Consider the following 21,166-nt stretch of genomic DNA (forward strand, 5'->3'; position numbering starts at 1 on the left):
TTTTAAAGTCATGAAAACACTTCAAAAGAGTAAAGTATTAGGAAAGGCTGGGACCAAGTGTTCAGTTATGGCAAACTTACCTTGTTTCCAAATTCTTTAGTCTGACATAAAATATCAAACCTTTATCTTCAGAATATTATTCAAGGAATTCTCATAGACATTGTCACTTTAAATTATGATGATATTTTATTTTAAATAGTCACGACATCTGACACTTCAAAAAAGATACCACTAATAAATAACAAAAGTGGAAATATCAAAGTTACAACAGACATAATGTTTAGCTGAGAATCATTTCAACAGAGTAAGGCTCTAAAGATATCAGACAAACCAGTACTTGTTTGGAATAAGGTGTGCAACTTTCTTACTGTATAGGCTTACACACAAGGCCCCGGTTCCATGTGGTCAAGGTTACAGTCATAAAACCTAAAGTTTTAGCACAGTTGTGCTTCAGATTAAACTTTCAGTAGTTGTGCTCGACTACACAGGATGTTATGGACTGCCCCCTGCAAAAAATTACAACTTGAAAGACTTCTTTCAAACATTACCAGTATCCAATATGTATACGTTCTTAACATTTCTGAAAAGAGAGCAAAATTAATAGGTGCTGGTGTTCACATCTGACAGCTCAGGTTTTATGACTGACAAGTCTTAATGCTCCTAGACTTTCGAGTGTACAAGGTAGCAGTATTTTAAATTTAAGTAGAATGTGGGGAAAATTAACATCAAATGGGCATTCATTTCTTGACTGTAACGCCATTAGCCCTCAATTAACTCTTTATAGGGAATGGTTAAGCCATTAAAAACTTAAACCAACAGTTTTTATATTAAAATGCTTTGCCATACTAGTAACACTTTGAAGTCACTAAAAACTAAGTATTTACCTTGTAGAGGAAACACACAGAAATGAACTGACAAACAGAAAAACAAGTTACGAAAAATGCTAATCACCTAAATGGATCCATGTCCACCCTTTGTGTCTACTTCATACATTCTCCCCACCCACCCAACTCCAAAAAATGTTCAGGTTATTACATCCCAAAGTAATCTATTCCTGAATTACTTTTAAAGAGACAAACTGCTCTGTAGTGTATAAGCTACTTAGGTCTACATTCTAGGATGATGCACTTCCACTGTCCTAGCTCTCAAATTTGGAAATCTGCTCAGGTTCAGTCTCCTTTTAAAACCTTTCCAAAATAAACATAATTAGAATTTGTGATCCCTAGATTCAAAGACAGTACAGGTTATATGACACCTTTTTTTTTGGATTAAATAAAAGCCACAGGATTCTGTGTGGCTAAAAACTAAATCTGAATTATTCGTGTCTGGCATTGAGTAAACATATTTTTAAGTTCATTCTGCTGGACTTCATTAACTCCTTCAGGTTCTGCAGGGCTCTTCTGAACCTTTGCCACTGCAAAGCTTATCCCCTGGGTTAATCCAGCTTGGGTAATAGTAGCAACCTGGACCATGGAACTTCGAATCTTTGCAAAGGGAGAGACTGCTCTGCTGCTACAGCTCTCTGAAGGAGAAGGAGTTACGTGAAGCCCTCTCTCGAGTTCAAGTGTGCCAGATTCGGAGCCGGGGGTCTTTTGAGATACAACCGAATGCACTGGTTCAACTGACAAAAGCTGTGGGCCTGCTGCAGAAAAAGACACATCTAACTGAGATGGTCGAGAAGGTATCTGTTCCGCTGATTCAAATTGAGTGTCTTCGTTAGAAACTTGATTGGTCACGTGATTTCCTTCCTCACTAGCCTGCTGAGAAACAGACCTGGTTTCTGACAGCTGGCTCATTTTGTTTTGTGCATCGTGAACAAATCTGTGGCAATAAATATCCACGGGCTTGGCAAAGCCAGTCAATGTGTGTATGTTGTCAGCAGAAGGACTTTTCTTCTGAGAAGACTCACAGCCTTTTCCAGGCCCACTTTCATGAGCAAGAGTAACCTCTGAAGGAACATGAACGCTAATATCAGTGCTGCTCATAGACTGGGATCGACTGCCTAATTGAGGTACTGAAGCAATAATACCACAACTAGGAAGAACATAGTCTACTGGCCCTACATTCTCTAAAGAGTTAGCTAGCTGCCTGTCTTCATCAGACTTGGAATTTGTAAGGAATTCATCAGAGTGGTATGAGTCATTATCTGAAGACATTTCCCCATCTGACTCTGCCTGGGCTTTACTATCCACCACACTAGTGTTTTCCATGGTTTCAAGACTACTATCTGATTTCCAAAGGTTTACTTTTAAGTTTGGTTTTAGAAAGTTAACTTTCATTTCAGGTTTTGTAAAGTTTCCTAGCTTTCGTAGATTGCCAATATTTACATTGGATTTGGTCTGTTTCACTTTTTGGTTTAGAGATGAAAATTTGCTCATTAAAAATTTTTTTCCCTGGGCCAAAGAGCCTTGATTTTGAGATCTGATGCCAATGATGTCTTCATGAGGTTTGCTGCTCTTCCTACAAATTAGAAAAGAAAAAAGTTAATTTCCCCATGGAGGCCAATTATTAATGTAAGTGAAAACTCTTATTTAAAATGGCCCCAATTCAGTACACTGCTAAATGATAAACCCAGATAACCCCTTGGACTTGATGCAAGAACATTAATATCCAATACAAATATGTGAGCTATAGACAATTTTATATACAAAATATCATTTCAACATATAATCAGTATTAAAAGATGATTAATCAGATATTTTAATCTTTCTTAAACTAAGTCTTTGGAACAGCCAATGCACAGTATTTTATATTTTACAACAGGGGCAGCAGAAGCCTTTGTAAGTGACATTGACGAGTCACCCCCAGGCACCGAATGGAATGGGTGGCCCAGCTGTGTGACTTTAACCCCAAGTTCAGCCATCAGGCCACAGACATCTCCCACATGTGCTATCATCTTTCTCAAGCAGGCCACCTGGTGCACCGAAGAACCACCCTGTGGAAACACTACATCTGCAATATTTTAATCCTACTTAATGAAGCGCTTCACAGTAATTAGATGAATTATGTTGAGTTCTTGGGCATTCGGGGAGGAGAGGGAGGTAATGGAGGAGGGGAGGGAAGCCTCCTAACAGTAGCCTCAACCTCTGCTTTTGCACTATTCTGAGAATAAATGTTTCCAGAAAAACCCCACACCCAAAATTTAGACTAGTCCCATTTCAAAGGCTCCACAGCCATATGTGGTGACTGACTACAAATGGGGGCAGCACAGATCCACCACATCAGCAATCTAAACCACCAGCAAAGGCAACACTAACTATAGACAGGTGTCTACAGCATCTTAACTAAGGTGTCTACACATTCCAATTCTGCTGAATTCAGGCAGAGCGGGGAGGGGAAAGAACGCCGTTTCCTTATGTTTCCTGTGGGCTACCTGGATTTATTTTAGAAGACTTGGGACATTTAACATAACTGCACTTAGTGTTTTCTTCTCTGGCATCCCTCATGGCTGCTATAAAGAAAAAAGTCAGTGCTATTTACCACACGTCTTAGTACACTGGTTCCACACTTGGTCATGCAAGATCACTGGTCATGAGAATATTTCATAAAAATTATGATGTTAAAGAGCTACTTTATAGTAGCTCTTTATAGATTCTATAAAATTTAAATAATCTCATTCAATTAAAAAAAAAGGAACCACTGAAATAATTATTTCTAACACAAGACAGTTTTCCTCTAGATGACCAAATGACTCTTTTCTAGTGGAATGTGGACTTTAAAACCTGCTCATTAGATGGAAAACCCACAGATTTTAAATGTAAAATAATCTGTTTACAGGCATTCTTTTCCAAAATTCAAAAACCTAGTGTTTAAAACATACTGGCTGGTTATTTTCTCTAAAAAGTTATTTAAATTTGAATGTTCCCTCTCTTAAGAGTATATTTAAGCGTTTCAAAATGTATCACTTGTGGCCATAATTTATTTTATTTATTATTATTACTATTTTGGCCACGCCGAGCGGCATCCAGGATCTTAGTTCCCTGACCAGGGATCAAACCAGTGGCCCCTTGCAGTGGAGGCACGGAGTCTTTCTTAACCACTGGATCGCCAGGGAAGTCCCATGGCCATAATTTAAACAAAATTATTACTTTCTGATCCACGAAAGTAATTATTACTTTCTGATCCCTCTAAATACTGACACAGTATCATAATGTGATTTCTCTCCCTTTTGCAAATACTTTAAAAGAAGTAAAACTTTAATCTTCTCTGAAGAATAAAGACATTACTATCCAAAGTAGTATACTTACCTCTCAAGCTTTTTCTCTATTATAGGCACATCTAATCCCATGGCTTGCTTGGTGATCTGCAGCATCTCTGCAATGCACTGAAGGGTATCTGAAACCCAAATATAGTTGCTTGCCAGTTTCTCCAAAAACATATTTAAAAATTAGCAGTTCTCAGAACTCCAAATGAAATTTGTAGTCTTGTAATTAGATACAAGTTTATTTGTTATAATTTACAGAAAAATGCTATTTGTTCATCACGCCCCTCACTAATTCAAAATGTTGTAAAATTTCAACAGAAGACTAAAGAACAAAATAACCAAATCAATTGGAATTAAAAGTTTATTCTGAAACCCTCATCGGTCCAAACACTGCTAGATGCTGAGACAACAGCCGTGAACAAGACAGGTGTTGTTTCTGACTACTATCCATGAGAGGCGTATGTGGTAGGAAAAGCCATGACACCCATAAGGCCAAACACACTGAGAATTCCCATAATAGATTCCCTTGCCCCAGACTACATCATCAGTTCAAATAATGTCCCTGCATTGCTGGGAACAAAGCTGCTATTTCAAGATCTCAAATCACAAAGCTGTTTGCCTGGATCATTCAGTTGGTACTGGGGATGTACAGTCCCCAAGTCCACTTGGGCTTATAAAAGCAGAGAAAAAGTTATCACTGAATACTTTCATCTCTCTCCATTACCTTTTCCATCCTCTTCTGGATTGCGCATTACAGCTCTCAAGGTGTGGAAATAGCCACTTGCTTCTTTATATCTGTAGTGCAGTCGCATGCAGGAGAACTTTGCCTTACCAAAAAGAGTGGGTTCAGGACCTAAAGACCCAAATGAATACATGTAAATCTTTCACATAACATTCATTTTCTTCTGTATCTTCAGAAGACTGACATTCATCAATTATTTAGCATTTTTCTTCATAATCTAAATGAGAGCACATGCTTATGATTTGGTTTCATGAGATTATAAATAAAAATTCTTCAGTCTCAAATATTTAATCTGTCTCGATCCCAGGGTTAATCTTCACAAGGCAAGTAATGAAAGAAATATAGTTATTATTAGACTATATCCATCACTAATCTCTCAAAATCAGAAGGGAATCCTAAGAAATGTACTACTTAGACTATCCCCTTCTGATTCTAATAAGATGTTATACCATGTGCTTAAATAATGACCCATTCTTAGAAGAAACAATATTTGCTTTCTATGACTTGGTTAGTATGTTAAAATTTACCTATTTCAATTTTTTCCAGATCTTCTAGACTTAGTCGTTGATACTGGTTTACTTTGTCAACTTCATCATCATAACTAGACAAAGGGAAAGAGAGTAAGAAGAGGATTAAAATCAAAAGCATATTTGGCTTGTCAGCTGAGGTATAACAGCAACTACTATGCAGTTAAAATCTTCCACAGCACAATACATTCTGGGGTAAATTAGTTTCTATTTTGACACTAATATTTATATATATATATACACACACATAAATATATAGTTCAACAGCTAAAGGAAAATCAGTTTATACATCTTACACTAAAAGAAAACAAACCTAAAACTTAACCTAAAAGGAGAGAGAAACACATACATATACTGAAGCTATGTATTCCTGATACAGCAGATAAATCTGATATCCAAAATCAAGAATGAGAAATCCATATGATCAGTGCCAATAGGCACCTGGGCCAATGACAGTTCACACAAGGCCAAAAAGAAAGTAAATATATATGTATTTGAAAAAAATAAACCTCAATTCTGGTAAGGCTATGAGGAAGTACTTGTATTTCTGCTAGTGGCATTGTTAACTGGTAGTCTTTCCGGAGATCAATCTTGCAATAAGGCACAAAAGTCATATAATTCATCATACCCTTATAATCAGAGAAGTGCATGTGCACACACACACAATTACCTGCACATAGACAGCTGTATCATTCATAATAGCAAAAAAGATGGGAGTATTTTAATGCCTAACAATGGGGAAACATTTAAGGTATAGTAATAAACAATGCTATACGGTCATTCACAATAAAAATATGTGGAATACATCAAAACTTGAGATCTATAGGAAATAATACTAAAAGAACACTTATATAAACACACTGATTATAAAGCACTTTCAAACTGAAGTCAGAGTGATGTAACAATTATGTAAGGTAAAGGGGTTCAGTGAAATTTCTTAAAATACATAAAACTAGATTCTTAACTTTTTTGTGTTACAAATTCTAAAAAGGAAATTTACTCGCATTAAAAAAAAAAAGTAAAAGCTTTAAATCAATAAGCAACTTACTAGGCCACGTAGTAGGCAGAGTTAGAAAGCAGTAACAGCACATCCACATCTCTGTGAGTAGCATCAATGAGGCTAAACAAACATGACACAGGGAATTAAATATTTTTGTTTTCATTTACCTTTTTTTCCTACAGCAGATCCACTTATGATAAAAGATTGGAGGGGCTGGGGTGGGGGAAAAAATCAAGTAATCAACGAGTCCTACTTCTTCAGTTAAATATATACAATCTGTCCATCTGGAAATTTTAAAAATCCGAAAAACCAAGAACCCAGCTTAGGAAGGTGGGGTAGGTGAAGGAAAGGACTGGAGCTGAGAAGAGGTCCCTTCTCAGAGAGGTAGCCAAGGAGAGAGTGCTCAGGGGAAATGGGATAATGGGGGCGGGGGACTGGATGATGGTAGAGGGGGTCAGGGTTGGAAAGAAAGGAAAATGTGAGGCTGAGAAAAGAGATTGTCTAGATCATCTCACATGACCTAACCTTCAAAATGACACTGCACATTTAGGGTATTTTTACACTCATGTGGAATGCATCCTTTGAAAGAACTTTACATAAATGTAGTGTTTATGTGCAAAAATGGAACCCAGCCCAAACTACTTTGCATTTTTCTTACTACAGATTTACTCAGCTTTTAAGGAATGAGTAAACATTTCTTTATTCTAAGTCCATTTTGCCATATTTTATTTCCACTCTAAAATCAAGTATCAGAATAAGGGATTAACCATTAAACCAAATACTAATTTTTTTAAAAAGGTCAACACATAAAATCTACACATAGTCAACAGATAACACGGGCAGAATCCGAACTCAAACTGTCATCTATTAAAACAGCATTTCCAATCAAAAGGTGAAATTAATCCACGCCTCTTATACTGTTTCTCAAAATTCCACTGTTGGAGTGGATATTTCTACCTTAGAATTTCATAGCTATTTGCAAAGACTTACCAAATGCTACTGAAAAACAAATGGAAAACAGGAGGGAGAAAAAATCACTTGTAGATGGAGTTTAAGTCACGTACATAACCTGCTAAGAATGAGGTCACTCTTTAACAGGTACTGCAGAGAACTTTACCAAGATCTTCCAGTGCAGGATTTTACCTCGGCAGCACGTTGCTGCATCGTTAACTCTAACAGTCTTAATCTAAAATAACAAACTGACCTCAATTTTCACCAAAAATATGCCCCCAAAATACAACTGATTAGGTCAGAAGCCAGAACCCAATGAATACACAGACTGATCCAAAATATGAGCAATAACCAACCAACGGTAAAGAAAAAACCACAAATTCTATGATTCTGGCAGAGGCTCACTGAGAACAGACTAATGACGTAAAACGTAATTTAGTTGTGCGCATTGGTACTTACGTGCACTCTTAAAATTGTCGCTTGAGCCAAGCCATAAAAATTACGTCACGACACGTACTGTAATATGAAATAAATTCTAACTCTACTATATCTTAGTTTCTATTTTGACACTAATATGTACATCGGTCAAACATGATCTCCGTCAAAAGCATCCTGTCCGGACGAAAAGCACTTGGCACATGACAGTCGAGAAAAATGTCAGCCCCCCCCCCCGCATTTTTATCGATGTATAAGATGCAGTAAATACTTAATTTCCCTCCCCGCCACCCTCCGCCCCACTTAAACAGAAAAAAAAACCAGAAAACAGAAAACACACACTTTTTTTTTTTTAAACACGGACAAGAAAAACAAGAAACCCCGTTTCAGGGCTCCCCGCCCCCGCGCCTGCAGCTGGGAAGCGGCGCTGCACTACTCGCTTTTCTCTTCCCACCAGTCAGGCATCCCCTCCTTCCACACGAAGAACACGACCACCGCCAGCACCACATGCAGCCCCACCACCGCGACAATGGTCGCGTAAAAGCCACTGTCATCAGGCGACATTAACAGGAGGCTTTGGAAAAGCAGTAATTTACAGGAAAAATACAACCCCACGGGAACTTTAACCATAAGTCCTGCAAAAAGGAGAACAATTTTGAAAGTCATCGCCAGGCTGCCGCCTTCGGGCTTGGGCTCGGCGGCGTTGCCGGCGGCACTGCCCGTGGCGTTCGCCTGCCGCTGGGCGGTCGGAGGAGGCCGGTGGGAGCGCGGCATCCCGTCAGTCCGTCCGTCCGTCCACGAGTCGAAGCTCAGTCAGAGCCGCTGGCAGCAGAACTACCACCTGCAGCGACTGCGCTGACTGCGGCAACTGCAGCGCGGCCGTGCCGGGGTCACGCCCAGAACCTCAGCCCGCTTCCGCTGCCCGCCTCCGCCGCGGCGCGCGCCTAGTGCGCAGGCGCGGCTGGTCCGGCACCGCCCTCGCCGCGAGCAGGGAGGGTTCCCGGGCCGGCGGAGAGGGGTACCGAGGTGGCCGCGGGCTATGGTCCCCCAGCCCGGCTCCCGTGAGAGCGCACGCACGCCTTTGCGAAGGGCCATCTTTGCTGGTCGGAGGGCTGCTAGCGGGCGGGCTGCAGCGCACCTCACTAGTCCACTAACGCGGGTACAAGTGGTCATGTGCTCTCGGTGTAAGAAAAAGTGAGTCCGAGTGGGACAAAATAAAGAGTTGGCTTTGTGCTGATGCTGAAGGGCACCTGGACGGTACCGCCGATTTCCCGTCACATTAAAGATTCCTCCCCCGGCCGCAGCGCGCCAGCCGGCGCTTACCGGCTGTCATTCAAGTCAGCTTTCCTTGCAGCCGCTTGGAAGGGAAAGGACACAGAACGGCCCGAGAGGTCTGATCTGTATGCGCCAGGGGCTGTCCGCGGGGAACAAACTGAGCTGTGCTCAGTGTTTAACAGAAAAAGGCTCGGGGCCGGGGGTGGGCACCGGGTAAGCACGAAGGAGGGCACAAACCAAACAAACGGCACAAAGCTGTGCTGGACAGTTCCTGCTGGGGTGCTGCGAGGTAAAGAAAAAGGGAACGGCAGCCATTCTTGCTGAGCTGCGCGGGACGGAGCATTTGTAACTTTTTCTACCAGGTATTTAAACAGGGCGGTGATTGCAGTGAAGTGAGTGAGGCACTGGTCCCTGGCGCAAAATCTAAGGGGATACCAAAAAACTCAGCCATCAAGGTAAGTTTTTAGTGCAATATTTTTAAAAAAATCAAAATTAATGCAAACATGATAAAACATCAACATTTCAAATAAAGATAGGATCTGACCCTGCAACCTGTACAACCCTGTCTCACTTGCCTCACCCTAATCTCAGCCCTGGTTCCTGTAAAACTTTATTTACAAAAACATGTAGCCCAATTCAACAAGAAGACACACAACCCAATTTTTTAAATGAGCAAAGGATTTGAACAGACATTTTTCTAAGGAAGACAAACAAATGCTCGCCAAGCACAAGAAAAAAAAAATGCTCAACATCATGTGTCACTAGGGAAATACAAATCAAAACCACAATGTGATACTCCTTTACACCCCCTAGGATGACTACGATAAAAAACCATGGAAAACAAGTATTGGTGAGGACATGGAAAAACTGGAACCCTCCTACATCACTGGTTGGAATGTAAAATGGTGCAGCCACTGTGGAAAATAGTTTGGTGGTTTCTCAGAAGTTACGCATTGAATTATATGTGGCCTGGCACTTTCCCCTCCTAGGTATACACCCAAAAGAAAAACAGGTGCGCAAACAAAAACTTGTACGTGAGTTTCACAGCATCACTATTTACAACAGAATAGCCAGAAGGTGGAAACATAAATGCCCAAAGGAAGAGTGAATAAACAAAATGCGGTCTATCCATACAATGAAATACTATTCAGCCATAAAAAGGAATGAAGTTCTGATACAGGCCACAACGCCCGTGAGCCATGAAAATATTATGCTAAGTGAATGAAGCCAGTCACAAAGGCTACATATTACATGATTACATTTATATAAAGTGTCCAGAATACACGAGTCCAGAGAGATAGAAGTATCAATAGATTAGTGGTTGCTTAGGGAGTGAGGGTGGGGATAGAGTATGCGGATTCTCTTTGTGGTGATAAAAATGTTCTAAAACTGACCAAAGTGATGGTTGCACAACTCTGTGAATATTCTAAAAGCCACTGAATTGTACGCTTTAAATGGGCAAATTGTATGCTATATGAATAACATCTTGATAAAGGTGTTTTTAAAAACCACACACACAGCCTGAGGCAGACAGGTGCTGACTGCTGAAGCCTCCAAGCTCAAGGGGCTGAACTCACCGCTGGCTGTCTGGGGACCTAAGCCCCCAAAGCCATTCCCAGAGCTACCTCTTGCTGTCCTCCACCAGGGGCTGCCTGTTCTGGGTCCACATCCCTGGCTCAGTAGACGGACTGTACAAAAGCTCTATAGCAAACTCAGAGAGCCAAAGAGCAGGTTTCCAAACATCTCTCTTCAAGAGAAAGGGAAAACTATCCACCATCTGGAAAATCTTTACGCCTTGCAAATGAAGATAAATACCAGTAGCAAATTTAAAGAAATCTTAGCAGTGTTAGAAAGGATGATAACCACAAAGTATCTCTAATAAGAAGGACAGTTCTTGGGACTTCCCTGGTGGTGCAGTGGTTAAGAATCCGCCTGCCAATGCAGGGCACACGGGTTCGAGCCCTGGTCCGGGAAGATCCCACATGCCCCAAAGCAACTAAGTCCGTGCGCTGCAACTGCTGAGCCTGCGCTCTAGAGCCCGTGAGGCACAACTACTGAAGCCCGCGTGCCTAGAGCCCACGCTCTACAACAAGAGAAGCCACCCAATGAGAAGCCTGCACACCGCAATGAAGAGTAGCCCCCACTCGCTAGAACTAGAGGAAAGCCTGCACGCAGCAACGAAGACCCAACGCAGCCAAAAATAAAAATAAATTAAAAAAAAAAAAACACTTGATCTAAGGAAAATGATATTGACAATCATGACACCTTCAAAAAAGTGAAGTGCAAAGTTAAAATTCAAGCAAAATGCAGATGTGATACCTGCAGTTATTTCTGAATGGGAATTAAAAGTACTACCTTTTGGGAGTTTTTGTTTGTTTCATGCTGCATTATGTTGGACTGCTATTTTAAAAACAACAACTAACGTACATGAATAAAAATTTTTTACCAAATGGCTTATAAGAGCACAGAAATTTTCTGCTAAGTTGTGTGTGAGGAAAACCTCATCTTTTAAGAGTCCAAAAATTGCATCCATACATATAATACTAACTATCAAAGTGAAATAATCCATGGAATTAAAGTCATGGAAGGTTTCCCTCTGAACCTACAGTCAATGTTGCCTTTCGCTCATTTTAATATATGTATACTACCTTGCATCCTATTGTTCTTTCAAGCTTATTTTCTGCCCCTTTTATTAAAAACATATGAAATGTAAAATAAAATCTAAATAAAGCCTTTTATTCTCAGAGCTTGGTCTAGAATTTTCTGAAGTGTTTCTGATTCATAATATTGAAAATTATAATTTTAGATTTTAGCCTGAAAGCAAGCATTCAGTCTGGTGGATAAATTTGGATCCTGCCATTCAGTTGATATTTTAAAGAACCACTTGAAACTGGATGCTTTTTGTTTAAAAAAGAACGTTAAGTATTAGTTGCCCTATTTATTTTATGAAAGACCAGGACCACTTTACAACCCAAAGTAACTAGCATCATTAAACCTGTTGGTACACTCAGTTTTGTGCATTAATACAATAAACCTAGATTCTGGGTCATGGAGTGGGGTTGGGGGCAGGGGAGAACTCAAGAAACAAGCTTTGAACTGTAGTTTCACAATTTGGGTTTTTAAAAAATCAAATATTGCTAGTGCCCCCTTAATTTTACGGCCAAGGTGAGTATCTTAGCTTGCCTTAGTACCAGCCGTGTATTTGGGAACTGCTATGAACTACGCATCCATGACCACAGCTCTATGGACAATTGCTAGCAATAATTAGGACAACTTAACAACATCAGAAAGCACGTTAGTTACCAGGACACCACTCCAACTCACCTGGGGTCACAGTCAATGAGGGCCCAGCCCCCATGGAACTTTTCATTATCAGGCAGCAGTAACTTCATGTAACTTTGTAAGAGTTGACTAATTAGTTCCTGGTGGCTTCTCTGATTTTCCTTATGCAAAGCTTCATGCTCTTTCTCCTTGGTAAATATGGAATAAAGATCTTCTGTCACTGGAATGCCTTGCATCAAATCTAGAGTAGAAAGTGTTAATATCTATCATCTTCTTAGTTTACTAATGCATTTTTAAAAAGCAAAAGAGAATACAAGACCTAAAATAATAAGACTCATTAAAAAACACAGGCATAAATCTTCTTAAAAAATTTTTTTTGTGGTACGCGGGCCTCTCACTGTTGTGGCCTCTCCCGTTGCGGAGCACAGGCTCCGGATGCGCAGGCTCAGCAGCCATGGCTCACGGGCCCAGCCGCTGCGCAGCATGTGGGATCTTCCCGGATCGGGGCACGAACCCATGTTCCCTGCATCAGCAGGCGGACTCTCAACCACTGCACCACCAGGGAAGCCCAGGCATAAATCTTTGTGACCCTGGACTAGGCATTGTTTTTTTAGATATGAAACTAAAATCACAAGCCATAAAAGAAAAAACATAGTCAAACTGGACACCATCAAAATTAAAAACTTTTGTGTCTCAAAGGACAATGTCATGAAAATTAAAAGGCAACCCACAGAATAGTAGCAAATATTTAAAAATCATCTATCTGATCAGGGACCTGTATCCAAGAATATATAAAGAATTCCAACAACTCAATAATAAAAAGACAAATAAGCCAATTTTAAAACGGGCAAAGGAACTGAACAGACAAGCTAACTTCGTCCTGGTACAGCACGCAGCTCAAGGCTTAACAAAATCATTGTAATCCCATTCCCTGTGCTTGTTTGGGACTGTAAGCCTGGAGGAGGCTTCTGGGAGAGATCTGCCAACCACTGACCCTTTCAGGGAAGCAGTAAGCCCAGACTGCTACTGGCCCCTCTCTCTTAAACTTGAAAAGATCCAGCTTCAGGGTTAGGATGAAGCTGATGCGACTGATCGTCAAAATGAGAGAGGAACAGAACATGCCTCCTCAATGACATAACTGAGGCGCTAGATCAACCAAGAGAAAGAAAGGTATCTTAGTTTTCCTTGAATAAACTGCTAAAATCCAATTTTCCTATCAGCATGCACCCTATGTGGGGCAAACGGACCAAACTTAATTACACCAGACTTCTCAAATTCCTAAATTGCCTATGCATAGGCCCTACTATTTCATTTATAATAAATAATCAGGTTAAAAAATAGGATTTAAAAAATATTCTTAGAGACCATATGACAAGCTGTTACATTTGATTCTAATCCAGAATACTCTACATTTACTTTAATCCTAAAAGGTAATACTTTCATGAAAATTAAAGTTAAAATATGCCAAGGCATGAATTCCACTGGGCAATCTACCCTCCATTTCTTTTCTTAAATAGTGATAGGAATTGGTTAGGATAATCTCTAAATCTGATACCCTAATACCCTGTTAAATCATGCTTATAAGAAAGGCTGCTATATTTGTCCATAGCAAGAACACATGGTAAACATTATACGAAGAAAGAAAATCATCTCGTTTTTCTCTCTCAGCCTTGAGTAATGGAAAAACAAATAGAATATGGAGTTTTTAGTCGATGAGGTTTTAGGGCACCTTATTCCATACTCCAGGAGCCTCAACCCTGCCTTCTGTTACATGAATAACAAATTGACAAATACGTATGGAAATGAGCGGTTTCTTTTGCTGCTCCAGCCTAAAAAAATTGTCAATTCTAATCTTGTAGGGACTTCCTTGGTGGTCCAGTGGTTAAGAATCCGCCTTCCAGGGACTTCCCTGGTGGCACAGTGGATAAGACTACACATTTCCAATGCAGGGGGACCAGGTTCGATCCCTGGTCAGGGAACTAGATCCCATGTGCATGCCACAACTAAGAGTTCGCATTCCACAACTAAGGAGCCTGCATGCTGCAACTGAGGAGCCAGTGAGCCGCAACTAAGGAGCCCACCTGCTGCAACTAAGGAGCCTGCAAGCCACAACTAAGGATCCCACCTGCCACAACTAAGACCCAGTGCAACCAAAACAAACAAATAAATATTAAAAAAAAAAAAAAAAAAAGAATCCGCCTCCCAATGCAGGGGATGTGGGTTCAGTCACTGGTGGGGGAACTAAGATCCCACATGCCATGGGGCAACTAAGCCTGCACACCGCAACTACTTAGCCCACACACTGCAACTAGAGAGAAGCCTGCGTGCCGCAACTAGAGAAGCCCGTGCACCACGACGAAAGATCCTGCATGCCGCAACAAAGGTCCCACATACTGCAACTAAGACCCAATGCAGCCAAATAAATAAAATATTTTTAAAAAATTCTAATCTCGTAAAAATTTGATTTATTGGGTAAGATGTTCAACACAGAGACACAAATATATTATACAACATATGAACTATGTTAATGAAGTTGGTTACTGTAAAAGGTTAGTCACAGAAAGAATAACAAATTTGAGAGAGAGAAAGGCATTTATGTTCCTTACCTATAACGGCTTGCCTATAAGCATCCTTAAATCGATTCAGGTAATACCTATTTGCTGAGTTAACACCATCTTTCATAACTCCTGCTAACTTCCTTTCTCCTGTCCTTGTAAAGTCACCCTGTCAAGGAAAAAGTCACTTTAACAGTTTATTCAAGCACAAAAATGTTCCTGAAGTCAATGTGGGCTTTTGATTCAAGACTGGAAATCTACAGGGTTTTATAATTTCCAAATAATGTAATTAAAATATCTACTAGTATTTGACTCGGATCCAAGCATGTCAAACAATTAAACATGCTATTGGTGGCATAAAGTCTCCACAGTTAGATTGTGCCTTAAGGTAAAGCCATTCTTGGCAATCTGTAGAATATCTAGAATTTACAGGTCAAAACTTATCATATAATAAACAAAACAAAAAGATTTTCAAACCTCCAACTGGTATGATATTCAAAACACACAAATTTCTGATGTGGGAAAATGCAGACAGTTCCCTAGAGCTTATTATAATGGAATTTAACCTGCATATGTGGTTGTGTGTATATATAGAGAGAGCAGAGGTTTCCATACCTTGCTGCACATTACAATCCCTGTAGAATGATCCAATGAAGATTTAATTGTTTTGTTTCTCTTGGTTTTCACAACAAAGGTGTCAGAGCAAGTCCCTAGAGAGGTAGTGACTTAAACTTAAGGCAAGGAAAGCATAGTCTCTTTCTCCCGCATCCCAACCCCACTATTTCTATCCAAGGCAATCTTGGAAACAAGTCTGGTCCTAAAATTGACAACTTAGGAAGAACACGTTGCCAATTAGGTCATTCGCAGGAAGTATTAATTTAGCAACATGAATCTATTATAGAAGAGAGAGACATGAATGCTGCATCCAAAGAATTTTAATATCAAAGGAAAAAAAGTGTTCCTCTTTTTTTTCCAGCTTTGTGTAATTGACAAGTAGCACTGTATAAGTTTAAGGTGTACAATGTGATGATTTGATATATGTGTGTGTATATATATAGTACTGTTAACTATAGTCACCATACTGTACGTTAGATCCCCAGAACTTATAACTGAAAGTTTGTACTCTTTGACCAATATCTCCCCATTTTCCCCATCCTCTGGTAAGCACCAATCTACTCAATGTTTCTATGAGTTTGACTTTTTAAAATTCCACGTATAAGTGAGATCATGCAATATTTGTCTTTCTCTGTTTGCCTTATTTCACTTAAGATAATGTCCTCAAGGTTCATCCATGTTGCTGCAAATATCAGGATTTTCTTCTTTTTTATGGCTGAATATTCCATTATATATATACACACACATTTTGTATACACACACACACACACACATTTTCTTTAGCCATGCATCCACCGTCAGATACTTAGGTTGTTTCCAGGTCTTGACTATTACGAATAGTGCTACAATGAACACAGGAGTACAGGTATTTCTGTGACATACTGATTTCATTTTCTTTGGATATATACTCATAAAATAAGATTGCTGGATCATATGGTAACTCCATTTTTAATTTTTTGAGGAACTTCCTTACCATTTTCCATAGTGGCTATGCCAATTTACATTCGCACCAACAATGTACAAGGGTTACCTTTTCTCCCAACACTTGTTATCTCTTGTCTTTTAGATAACACCCATTCCAACAGGTGGGAGGTGATAGCTCACTGTGGTTTTGATTTGCATTTCCCTGATGATTACTGATGTTGAGCACGTTTTTATGTACCTATTGGCCATTTGTATATCCTCTTTGTAAAAATGGCTGTTCAGATCCTTTGCCTGTTGTAAAATCAGATTATTTGTTTTTTGCTATTGAGTTGCACTACTTGGTTACATATTTTGGGTATTAACCCTTTCTCAGACATATGGTTTGCAAATATTTTCTCCCATTCCATGGGTTGTCTTTTCATTTTGTTGATTATTTATTTTACTATGCAAAAGCTTTTTTTTTTTGACGTAATCCCACTTGTTTATTTTTACTTTTCTTCTTGTGCTTTTGGTGTCATGTCCAAAAAATCATTGCTAAGATCAATGTCATGGAACTTTCCCTATGTTTTCTTGTAGGAGTAAACTAAAGTTTCAGGTTTTACAGTCTTTAATCCATTTCAAGTTAATTTTTGTGAATGGTGTAAGATAGGGGGTCCAGTTTAATTATTTTTCATGTGAATATCCAGTTTCCCAACAGCATTAGTGAAGAGACTATCACCTCCCCATTGACTATCCTTGGCTCCCTTGTCAAATTATTAGTTGACTGATAGCGTGAGTTTATTTCTGGGCTCTCGGTTCTATTCCATTAGTCTATGTGCCTGTTTTTATGCCAGTACTGTTTTGATTACTACAGCTTTGTAATATAGTTTGAAATCAGGAAGTGGGATATCTCCAGTTTTGTTCTTTCTCAGGATTGCTTTGGCTATTAGGGGTCTCTTGTGGTTCCACATGAATTTTAGGATTTTTTTTCTATTTTTGTAGAAAATGCCAATGGAATTTTGATAGAGATTATATTGAATCTGGAGATGGCTTTGGGTAATTTTTTTTTGGTATGTGGGCCTCTCACTGTTGTGGCCTCTCCTGTTGCAGAGCACAGGCTCCGGATGAGCAGGCTCAGTGGCCATGGCTCACGGGCCCAGCCGCTCCGCGGCATGTGGGATCTTCCCGGACCAGGGCATGAACCTGTGTCCCCTGCATTGGCAGGCGGACTCTCAACCACTGCGCCACCAGGGAAGCCCTGAAAATATCTTAATGTTAATTTTTCCAAGCCATGAACCTAGGCTATCTTCCACTTATCTGTGCCTTCTTCAATTTCTTTCATCAACATCTTACAGTTTTTAGTGTACAGATCTTTCACCTTCTTGGTTAAGTTTATTCCTTACTATTTTATTGTTTTTGATGCTACTGTAAATGGGATTATTTTATTTCTTTTTTAGATAATCTCAATTAGCGTATAGAAACGACAGATTTTGGTAGGTTGATTTTGTATCCTGCAACTTTACTGAATTTGTTTATTAGTTCTAACAGTTTTCTGGTGGAGTCTTTAGGATTTTCTATATAACGTTGACCCTTTAACAATGTGGAGGTTAATCTTTGTATAACTTACAGCCGGTTTTCTGTATCCACATTTCCTCCACATCCAGGGATTCAACCAACCACAGACTGTGTAGTATTGTAGTATTTACAACCGAAAAATATCCACATATAAAGTGGACCCGTGTAATTCAAACCCATGTTGTTCAAAGTCAACTGCATAAGAACACACCACCTGCAAATCAAGACAATGTTACTTCTTCCCTTCCAATTTGGATGCTTTTTCTTTCTTTCTCTTGCCTGATTGCTCTGGCTAGGACTTCCAGCACTATGATGAATAGGAGTGGTGAAAGTGAGCAACTTTGTCTTGTTCCTGATCTGAGAGGAAAGCTTTCAGTTTTCACCACTGGGTGAAAGGATGTTGAATTTTGTCAAACGCTTTTTTTTGCATCTATTGAGATGATCCTATGATTTTTATCTTTCATTCTATTGATGTGGTGTAACACATTTATTGATTTTCAAATTCTGAACCAGGGGTAAGTCCCTCTTCCTCATGGAATATGATCCCTTTAATGAGCTGCTGAATTTGGTTTGTTAGTATTTTGTTGAGAATTTTTGTATCTACAGTAATCAGGGACATGGGCTCAGAGTTTTCTTGTTGTGTCTTTATCTAGTTTATGTATCAGGGCCTCATAGAAACAGTTTGGAAGTGTTCCCTCTTCTGTTTTTTGAAAAGAGTTTGAAAAGGACTGGTATTAATTCTTCTTTAAATGTTTGTAGAATTCACCAGTGAAACCACCTAGTCCTGGGCTTTTCTTAGTTGGGAGCTTTTTGATTACTGATTCAATCTCCTTACTCATTGGTCTATTCAGATTTTGTTTCTTCATGATTCAGTCTGGTAGGTCGTATGTTTCTAGGAATTAATCCATTTCCTCTAAATTGTTCAATTTGTTGGCATACGCCTGTTCATAGTAGTCTCATAATCCTATGTATTTCTGTGTTATCAGTTGTAATATCTCTTTCATTTATAATTTTGAGTTCTCTCTCTTTTTTCCTTGGTTAGCCTAGCTAAGAGTTTGTCAATTTTGTTTATCTCTTCAACAGCCAACTCTTAACTTTGTTGATCTTTTCTATTGTTTTTCTATTTTCTATTTCACTTATTTCTGGTCTAATCTTTATTACTTCCTTCCTCTTGCCAACTTTAGGTTTAGTTTCTTCTTCTTTTTCTAGTTCTTTGAGGTGTAATTGTTAGGTTGAGATCTTCCTTTTTTCTTAATATAGGCATTTATAGCTATAAAGTTTCCTCTTAGAACTGCTTTTGCTGCATCCCATAAATTTTGGTATGTTGTGTTTCCAGTTTAATTTGTTTCGAGATATTTTTTGATTTCCCTTTTGATTTCTTCTTTGATCCATCTGTTGTTCAAGAGTATGTTAATTGCCACATATCTGTGAATTTTCCAATTTTCCTCCTGTTACTGATTTCTAGTTTCATACCACTGTGCTCAGAAAAGATACCTGATATAATTTCTATCTTCTTGAAGTTGCTGAGACTTGTTTTGTGGCCTAACATATAATCTATCCTGGAGAATGTTTCGTTTGTGCTTCTGAAAAATGTGTATTCTACTGTTGGTGGATGGAATGTTCTGTATATGTCTGTTAGGTGCATAGGGTCTATAGTGTTGTTCAAATTCATTGTTTCTTTATTGATTTTCTGCCTGGATAATATATCCATTGTTGACAGTGGGCTGTTAAAGTCCTCTACTATTATTGTAATGCTGTTTATTTCTCATTTTAGTTTTATTAGTATTTGCATTACATATTTAGGTGCTCTGATGTTGAGTGCATAAGTAGTACTTCTCTTTAAACAATAAGTTGCACAAGGATTTCTAAAGTTCAGTTTCCTTAATTAACAAAAAGCTTTTTGACATTCATCACCCAACTAAAAGATGGATAATCTGATGCTTGTTGAGCTCTCGATGGTACAATTTGTTATAACAAATATCCTGGGGTGAACTATTACCTTGAAGGAAAATTAACAAAAACCTAATTTAAGCTAATTCAACCACTTCCTATTGCCCACAGAGGGAGTTATTTAGTGACCAGTGACTACAGTTTACATTTACATTAAATTCTGTGAAGATCAGCTAGGTGGGATCTTCAAAAGACTTTATGTATAACAATCACAAAAAGATAATGAAACTTTTCTTCAACATTTACTATGTGTCAGGGAATGATCTAAGCTCTAACATGTTATTAACTCATATAATCCCATGCCAATATTTTGAAGTGGGCCTAGTATTATTCCTGTTTTACAAATGAAGAGACAGACACAGAGAAGTTAAGTGACTTGCCCATAGTCACAGAGCTAGTAAGAGGCAGGGTTGGGATTCAAGTTCAGAGGAGGCAAATTATACCAGGGACCCAAATCCCACCAATATAGACATGTTTTATTTTGTCTGTATAAAATTTTAACCGCTATACTTAAAATTCCAACTTTCCAAACTCCCTTGAAAACTGTGAGATCTAGCAACACTGGGCCTCCATCCCCATTAGGAAGTAGCAGAACAGCACCTTCCTAAGACAACATATGCTCTTCCTCAGGTCCATACAGCCCATCTCTCCCTTTAATCTAATGGGTTACATTACCTGGCATCTGTGGAATTTGAATGTGTGACCCCTGCCTTACCCAAACATTCCAGAAAGGAGTCAACTACACCTACCACCTGAAACCCATGTACTTTCCTCTCAAAAACCAAGTTGGTTTTAAACTATACCCTGTGTCCCACATAATGACCCACAGATGCTGGCTGCAGGTACTTACCTTCAGGGCAGCTGTCCCAGCATACTGTCTGCTAATGGAGTCACCGTTGTTGGCCCACATTATCTGATAAATGCGATTGCATTTCACCGGTAGTGGCTGCTCTGGGGGCATCACACCTAATTTTTTCAGCTAAAATTAATACATTGGTAGATTAACTGCATATAAACACTATAACATAAAATGTATACTGCAGAGAAAGGAAGCACATGCATGTACAATTTAGGACCCTTAAATTTTAAAAAATGATGTTTTCAGACTTTTTCAAAATTAAGCACCACTTGAAAGATAGCTTTATGAATTGC

The 21,166-nt window shown here is 39.2% G+C and overlaps 1 protein-coding gene across 6 annotated transcripts in view; it reads right to left on the minus strand.

Annotated features, from left to right (window-relative positions):
• Window positions 1-325: 325 nt before the first annotated feature.
• INPP5F (inositol polyphosphate-5-phosphatase F) overlaps window positions 326-21,166 on the minus strand; it is a 98,722-nt gene continuing 77,881 nt past the window's right edge. For 4 of the 6 annotated variants that reach the window (XM_060033955.1, XM_060033952.1, XM_060033953.1 and 1 more), the window contains exons 13-20: window positions 20,865-20,993; window positions 15,023-15,140; window positions 12,459-12,657; window positions 6,522-6,593; window positions 5,474-5,547; window positions 4,929-5,057; window positions 4,248-4,335; window positions 326-2,460 (exon numbers count right to left, since the gene is read on the minus strand). In XM_060033955.1, coding sequence (XP_059889938.1) covers window positions 1,305-2,460; window positions 4,248-4,335; window positions 4,929-5,057; window positions 5,474-5,547; window positions 6,522-6,593; window positions 12,459-12,657; window positions 15,023-15,140; window positions 20,865-20,993 — 1,965 coding nt within the window. In that variant the 3' untranslated portion in view covers window positions 326-1,304. Of the gene's footprint in view, window positions 2,461-4,247; window positions 4,336-4,928; window positions 5,058-5,473; window positions 5,548-6,521; window positions 6,594-12,458; window positions 12,658-15,022; window positions 15,141-15,586; window positions 15,682-20,864; window positions 20,994-21,166 lie in introns of those variants that run through there. The other 2 variants (XM_060033957.1, XR_009522389.1) reach the window with 2 other exon arrangements.

This window comes from Delphinus delphis, chromosome 16, assembly GCF_949987515.2.
Source record: "Delphinus delphis chromosome 16, mDelDel1.2, whole genome shotgun sequence".
Lineage (NCBI taxonomy): Eukaryota > Metazoa > Chordata > Mammalia > Artiodactyla > Delphinidae > Delphinus > Delphinus delphis.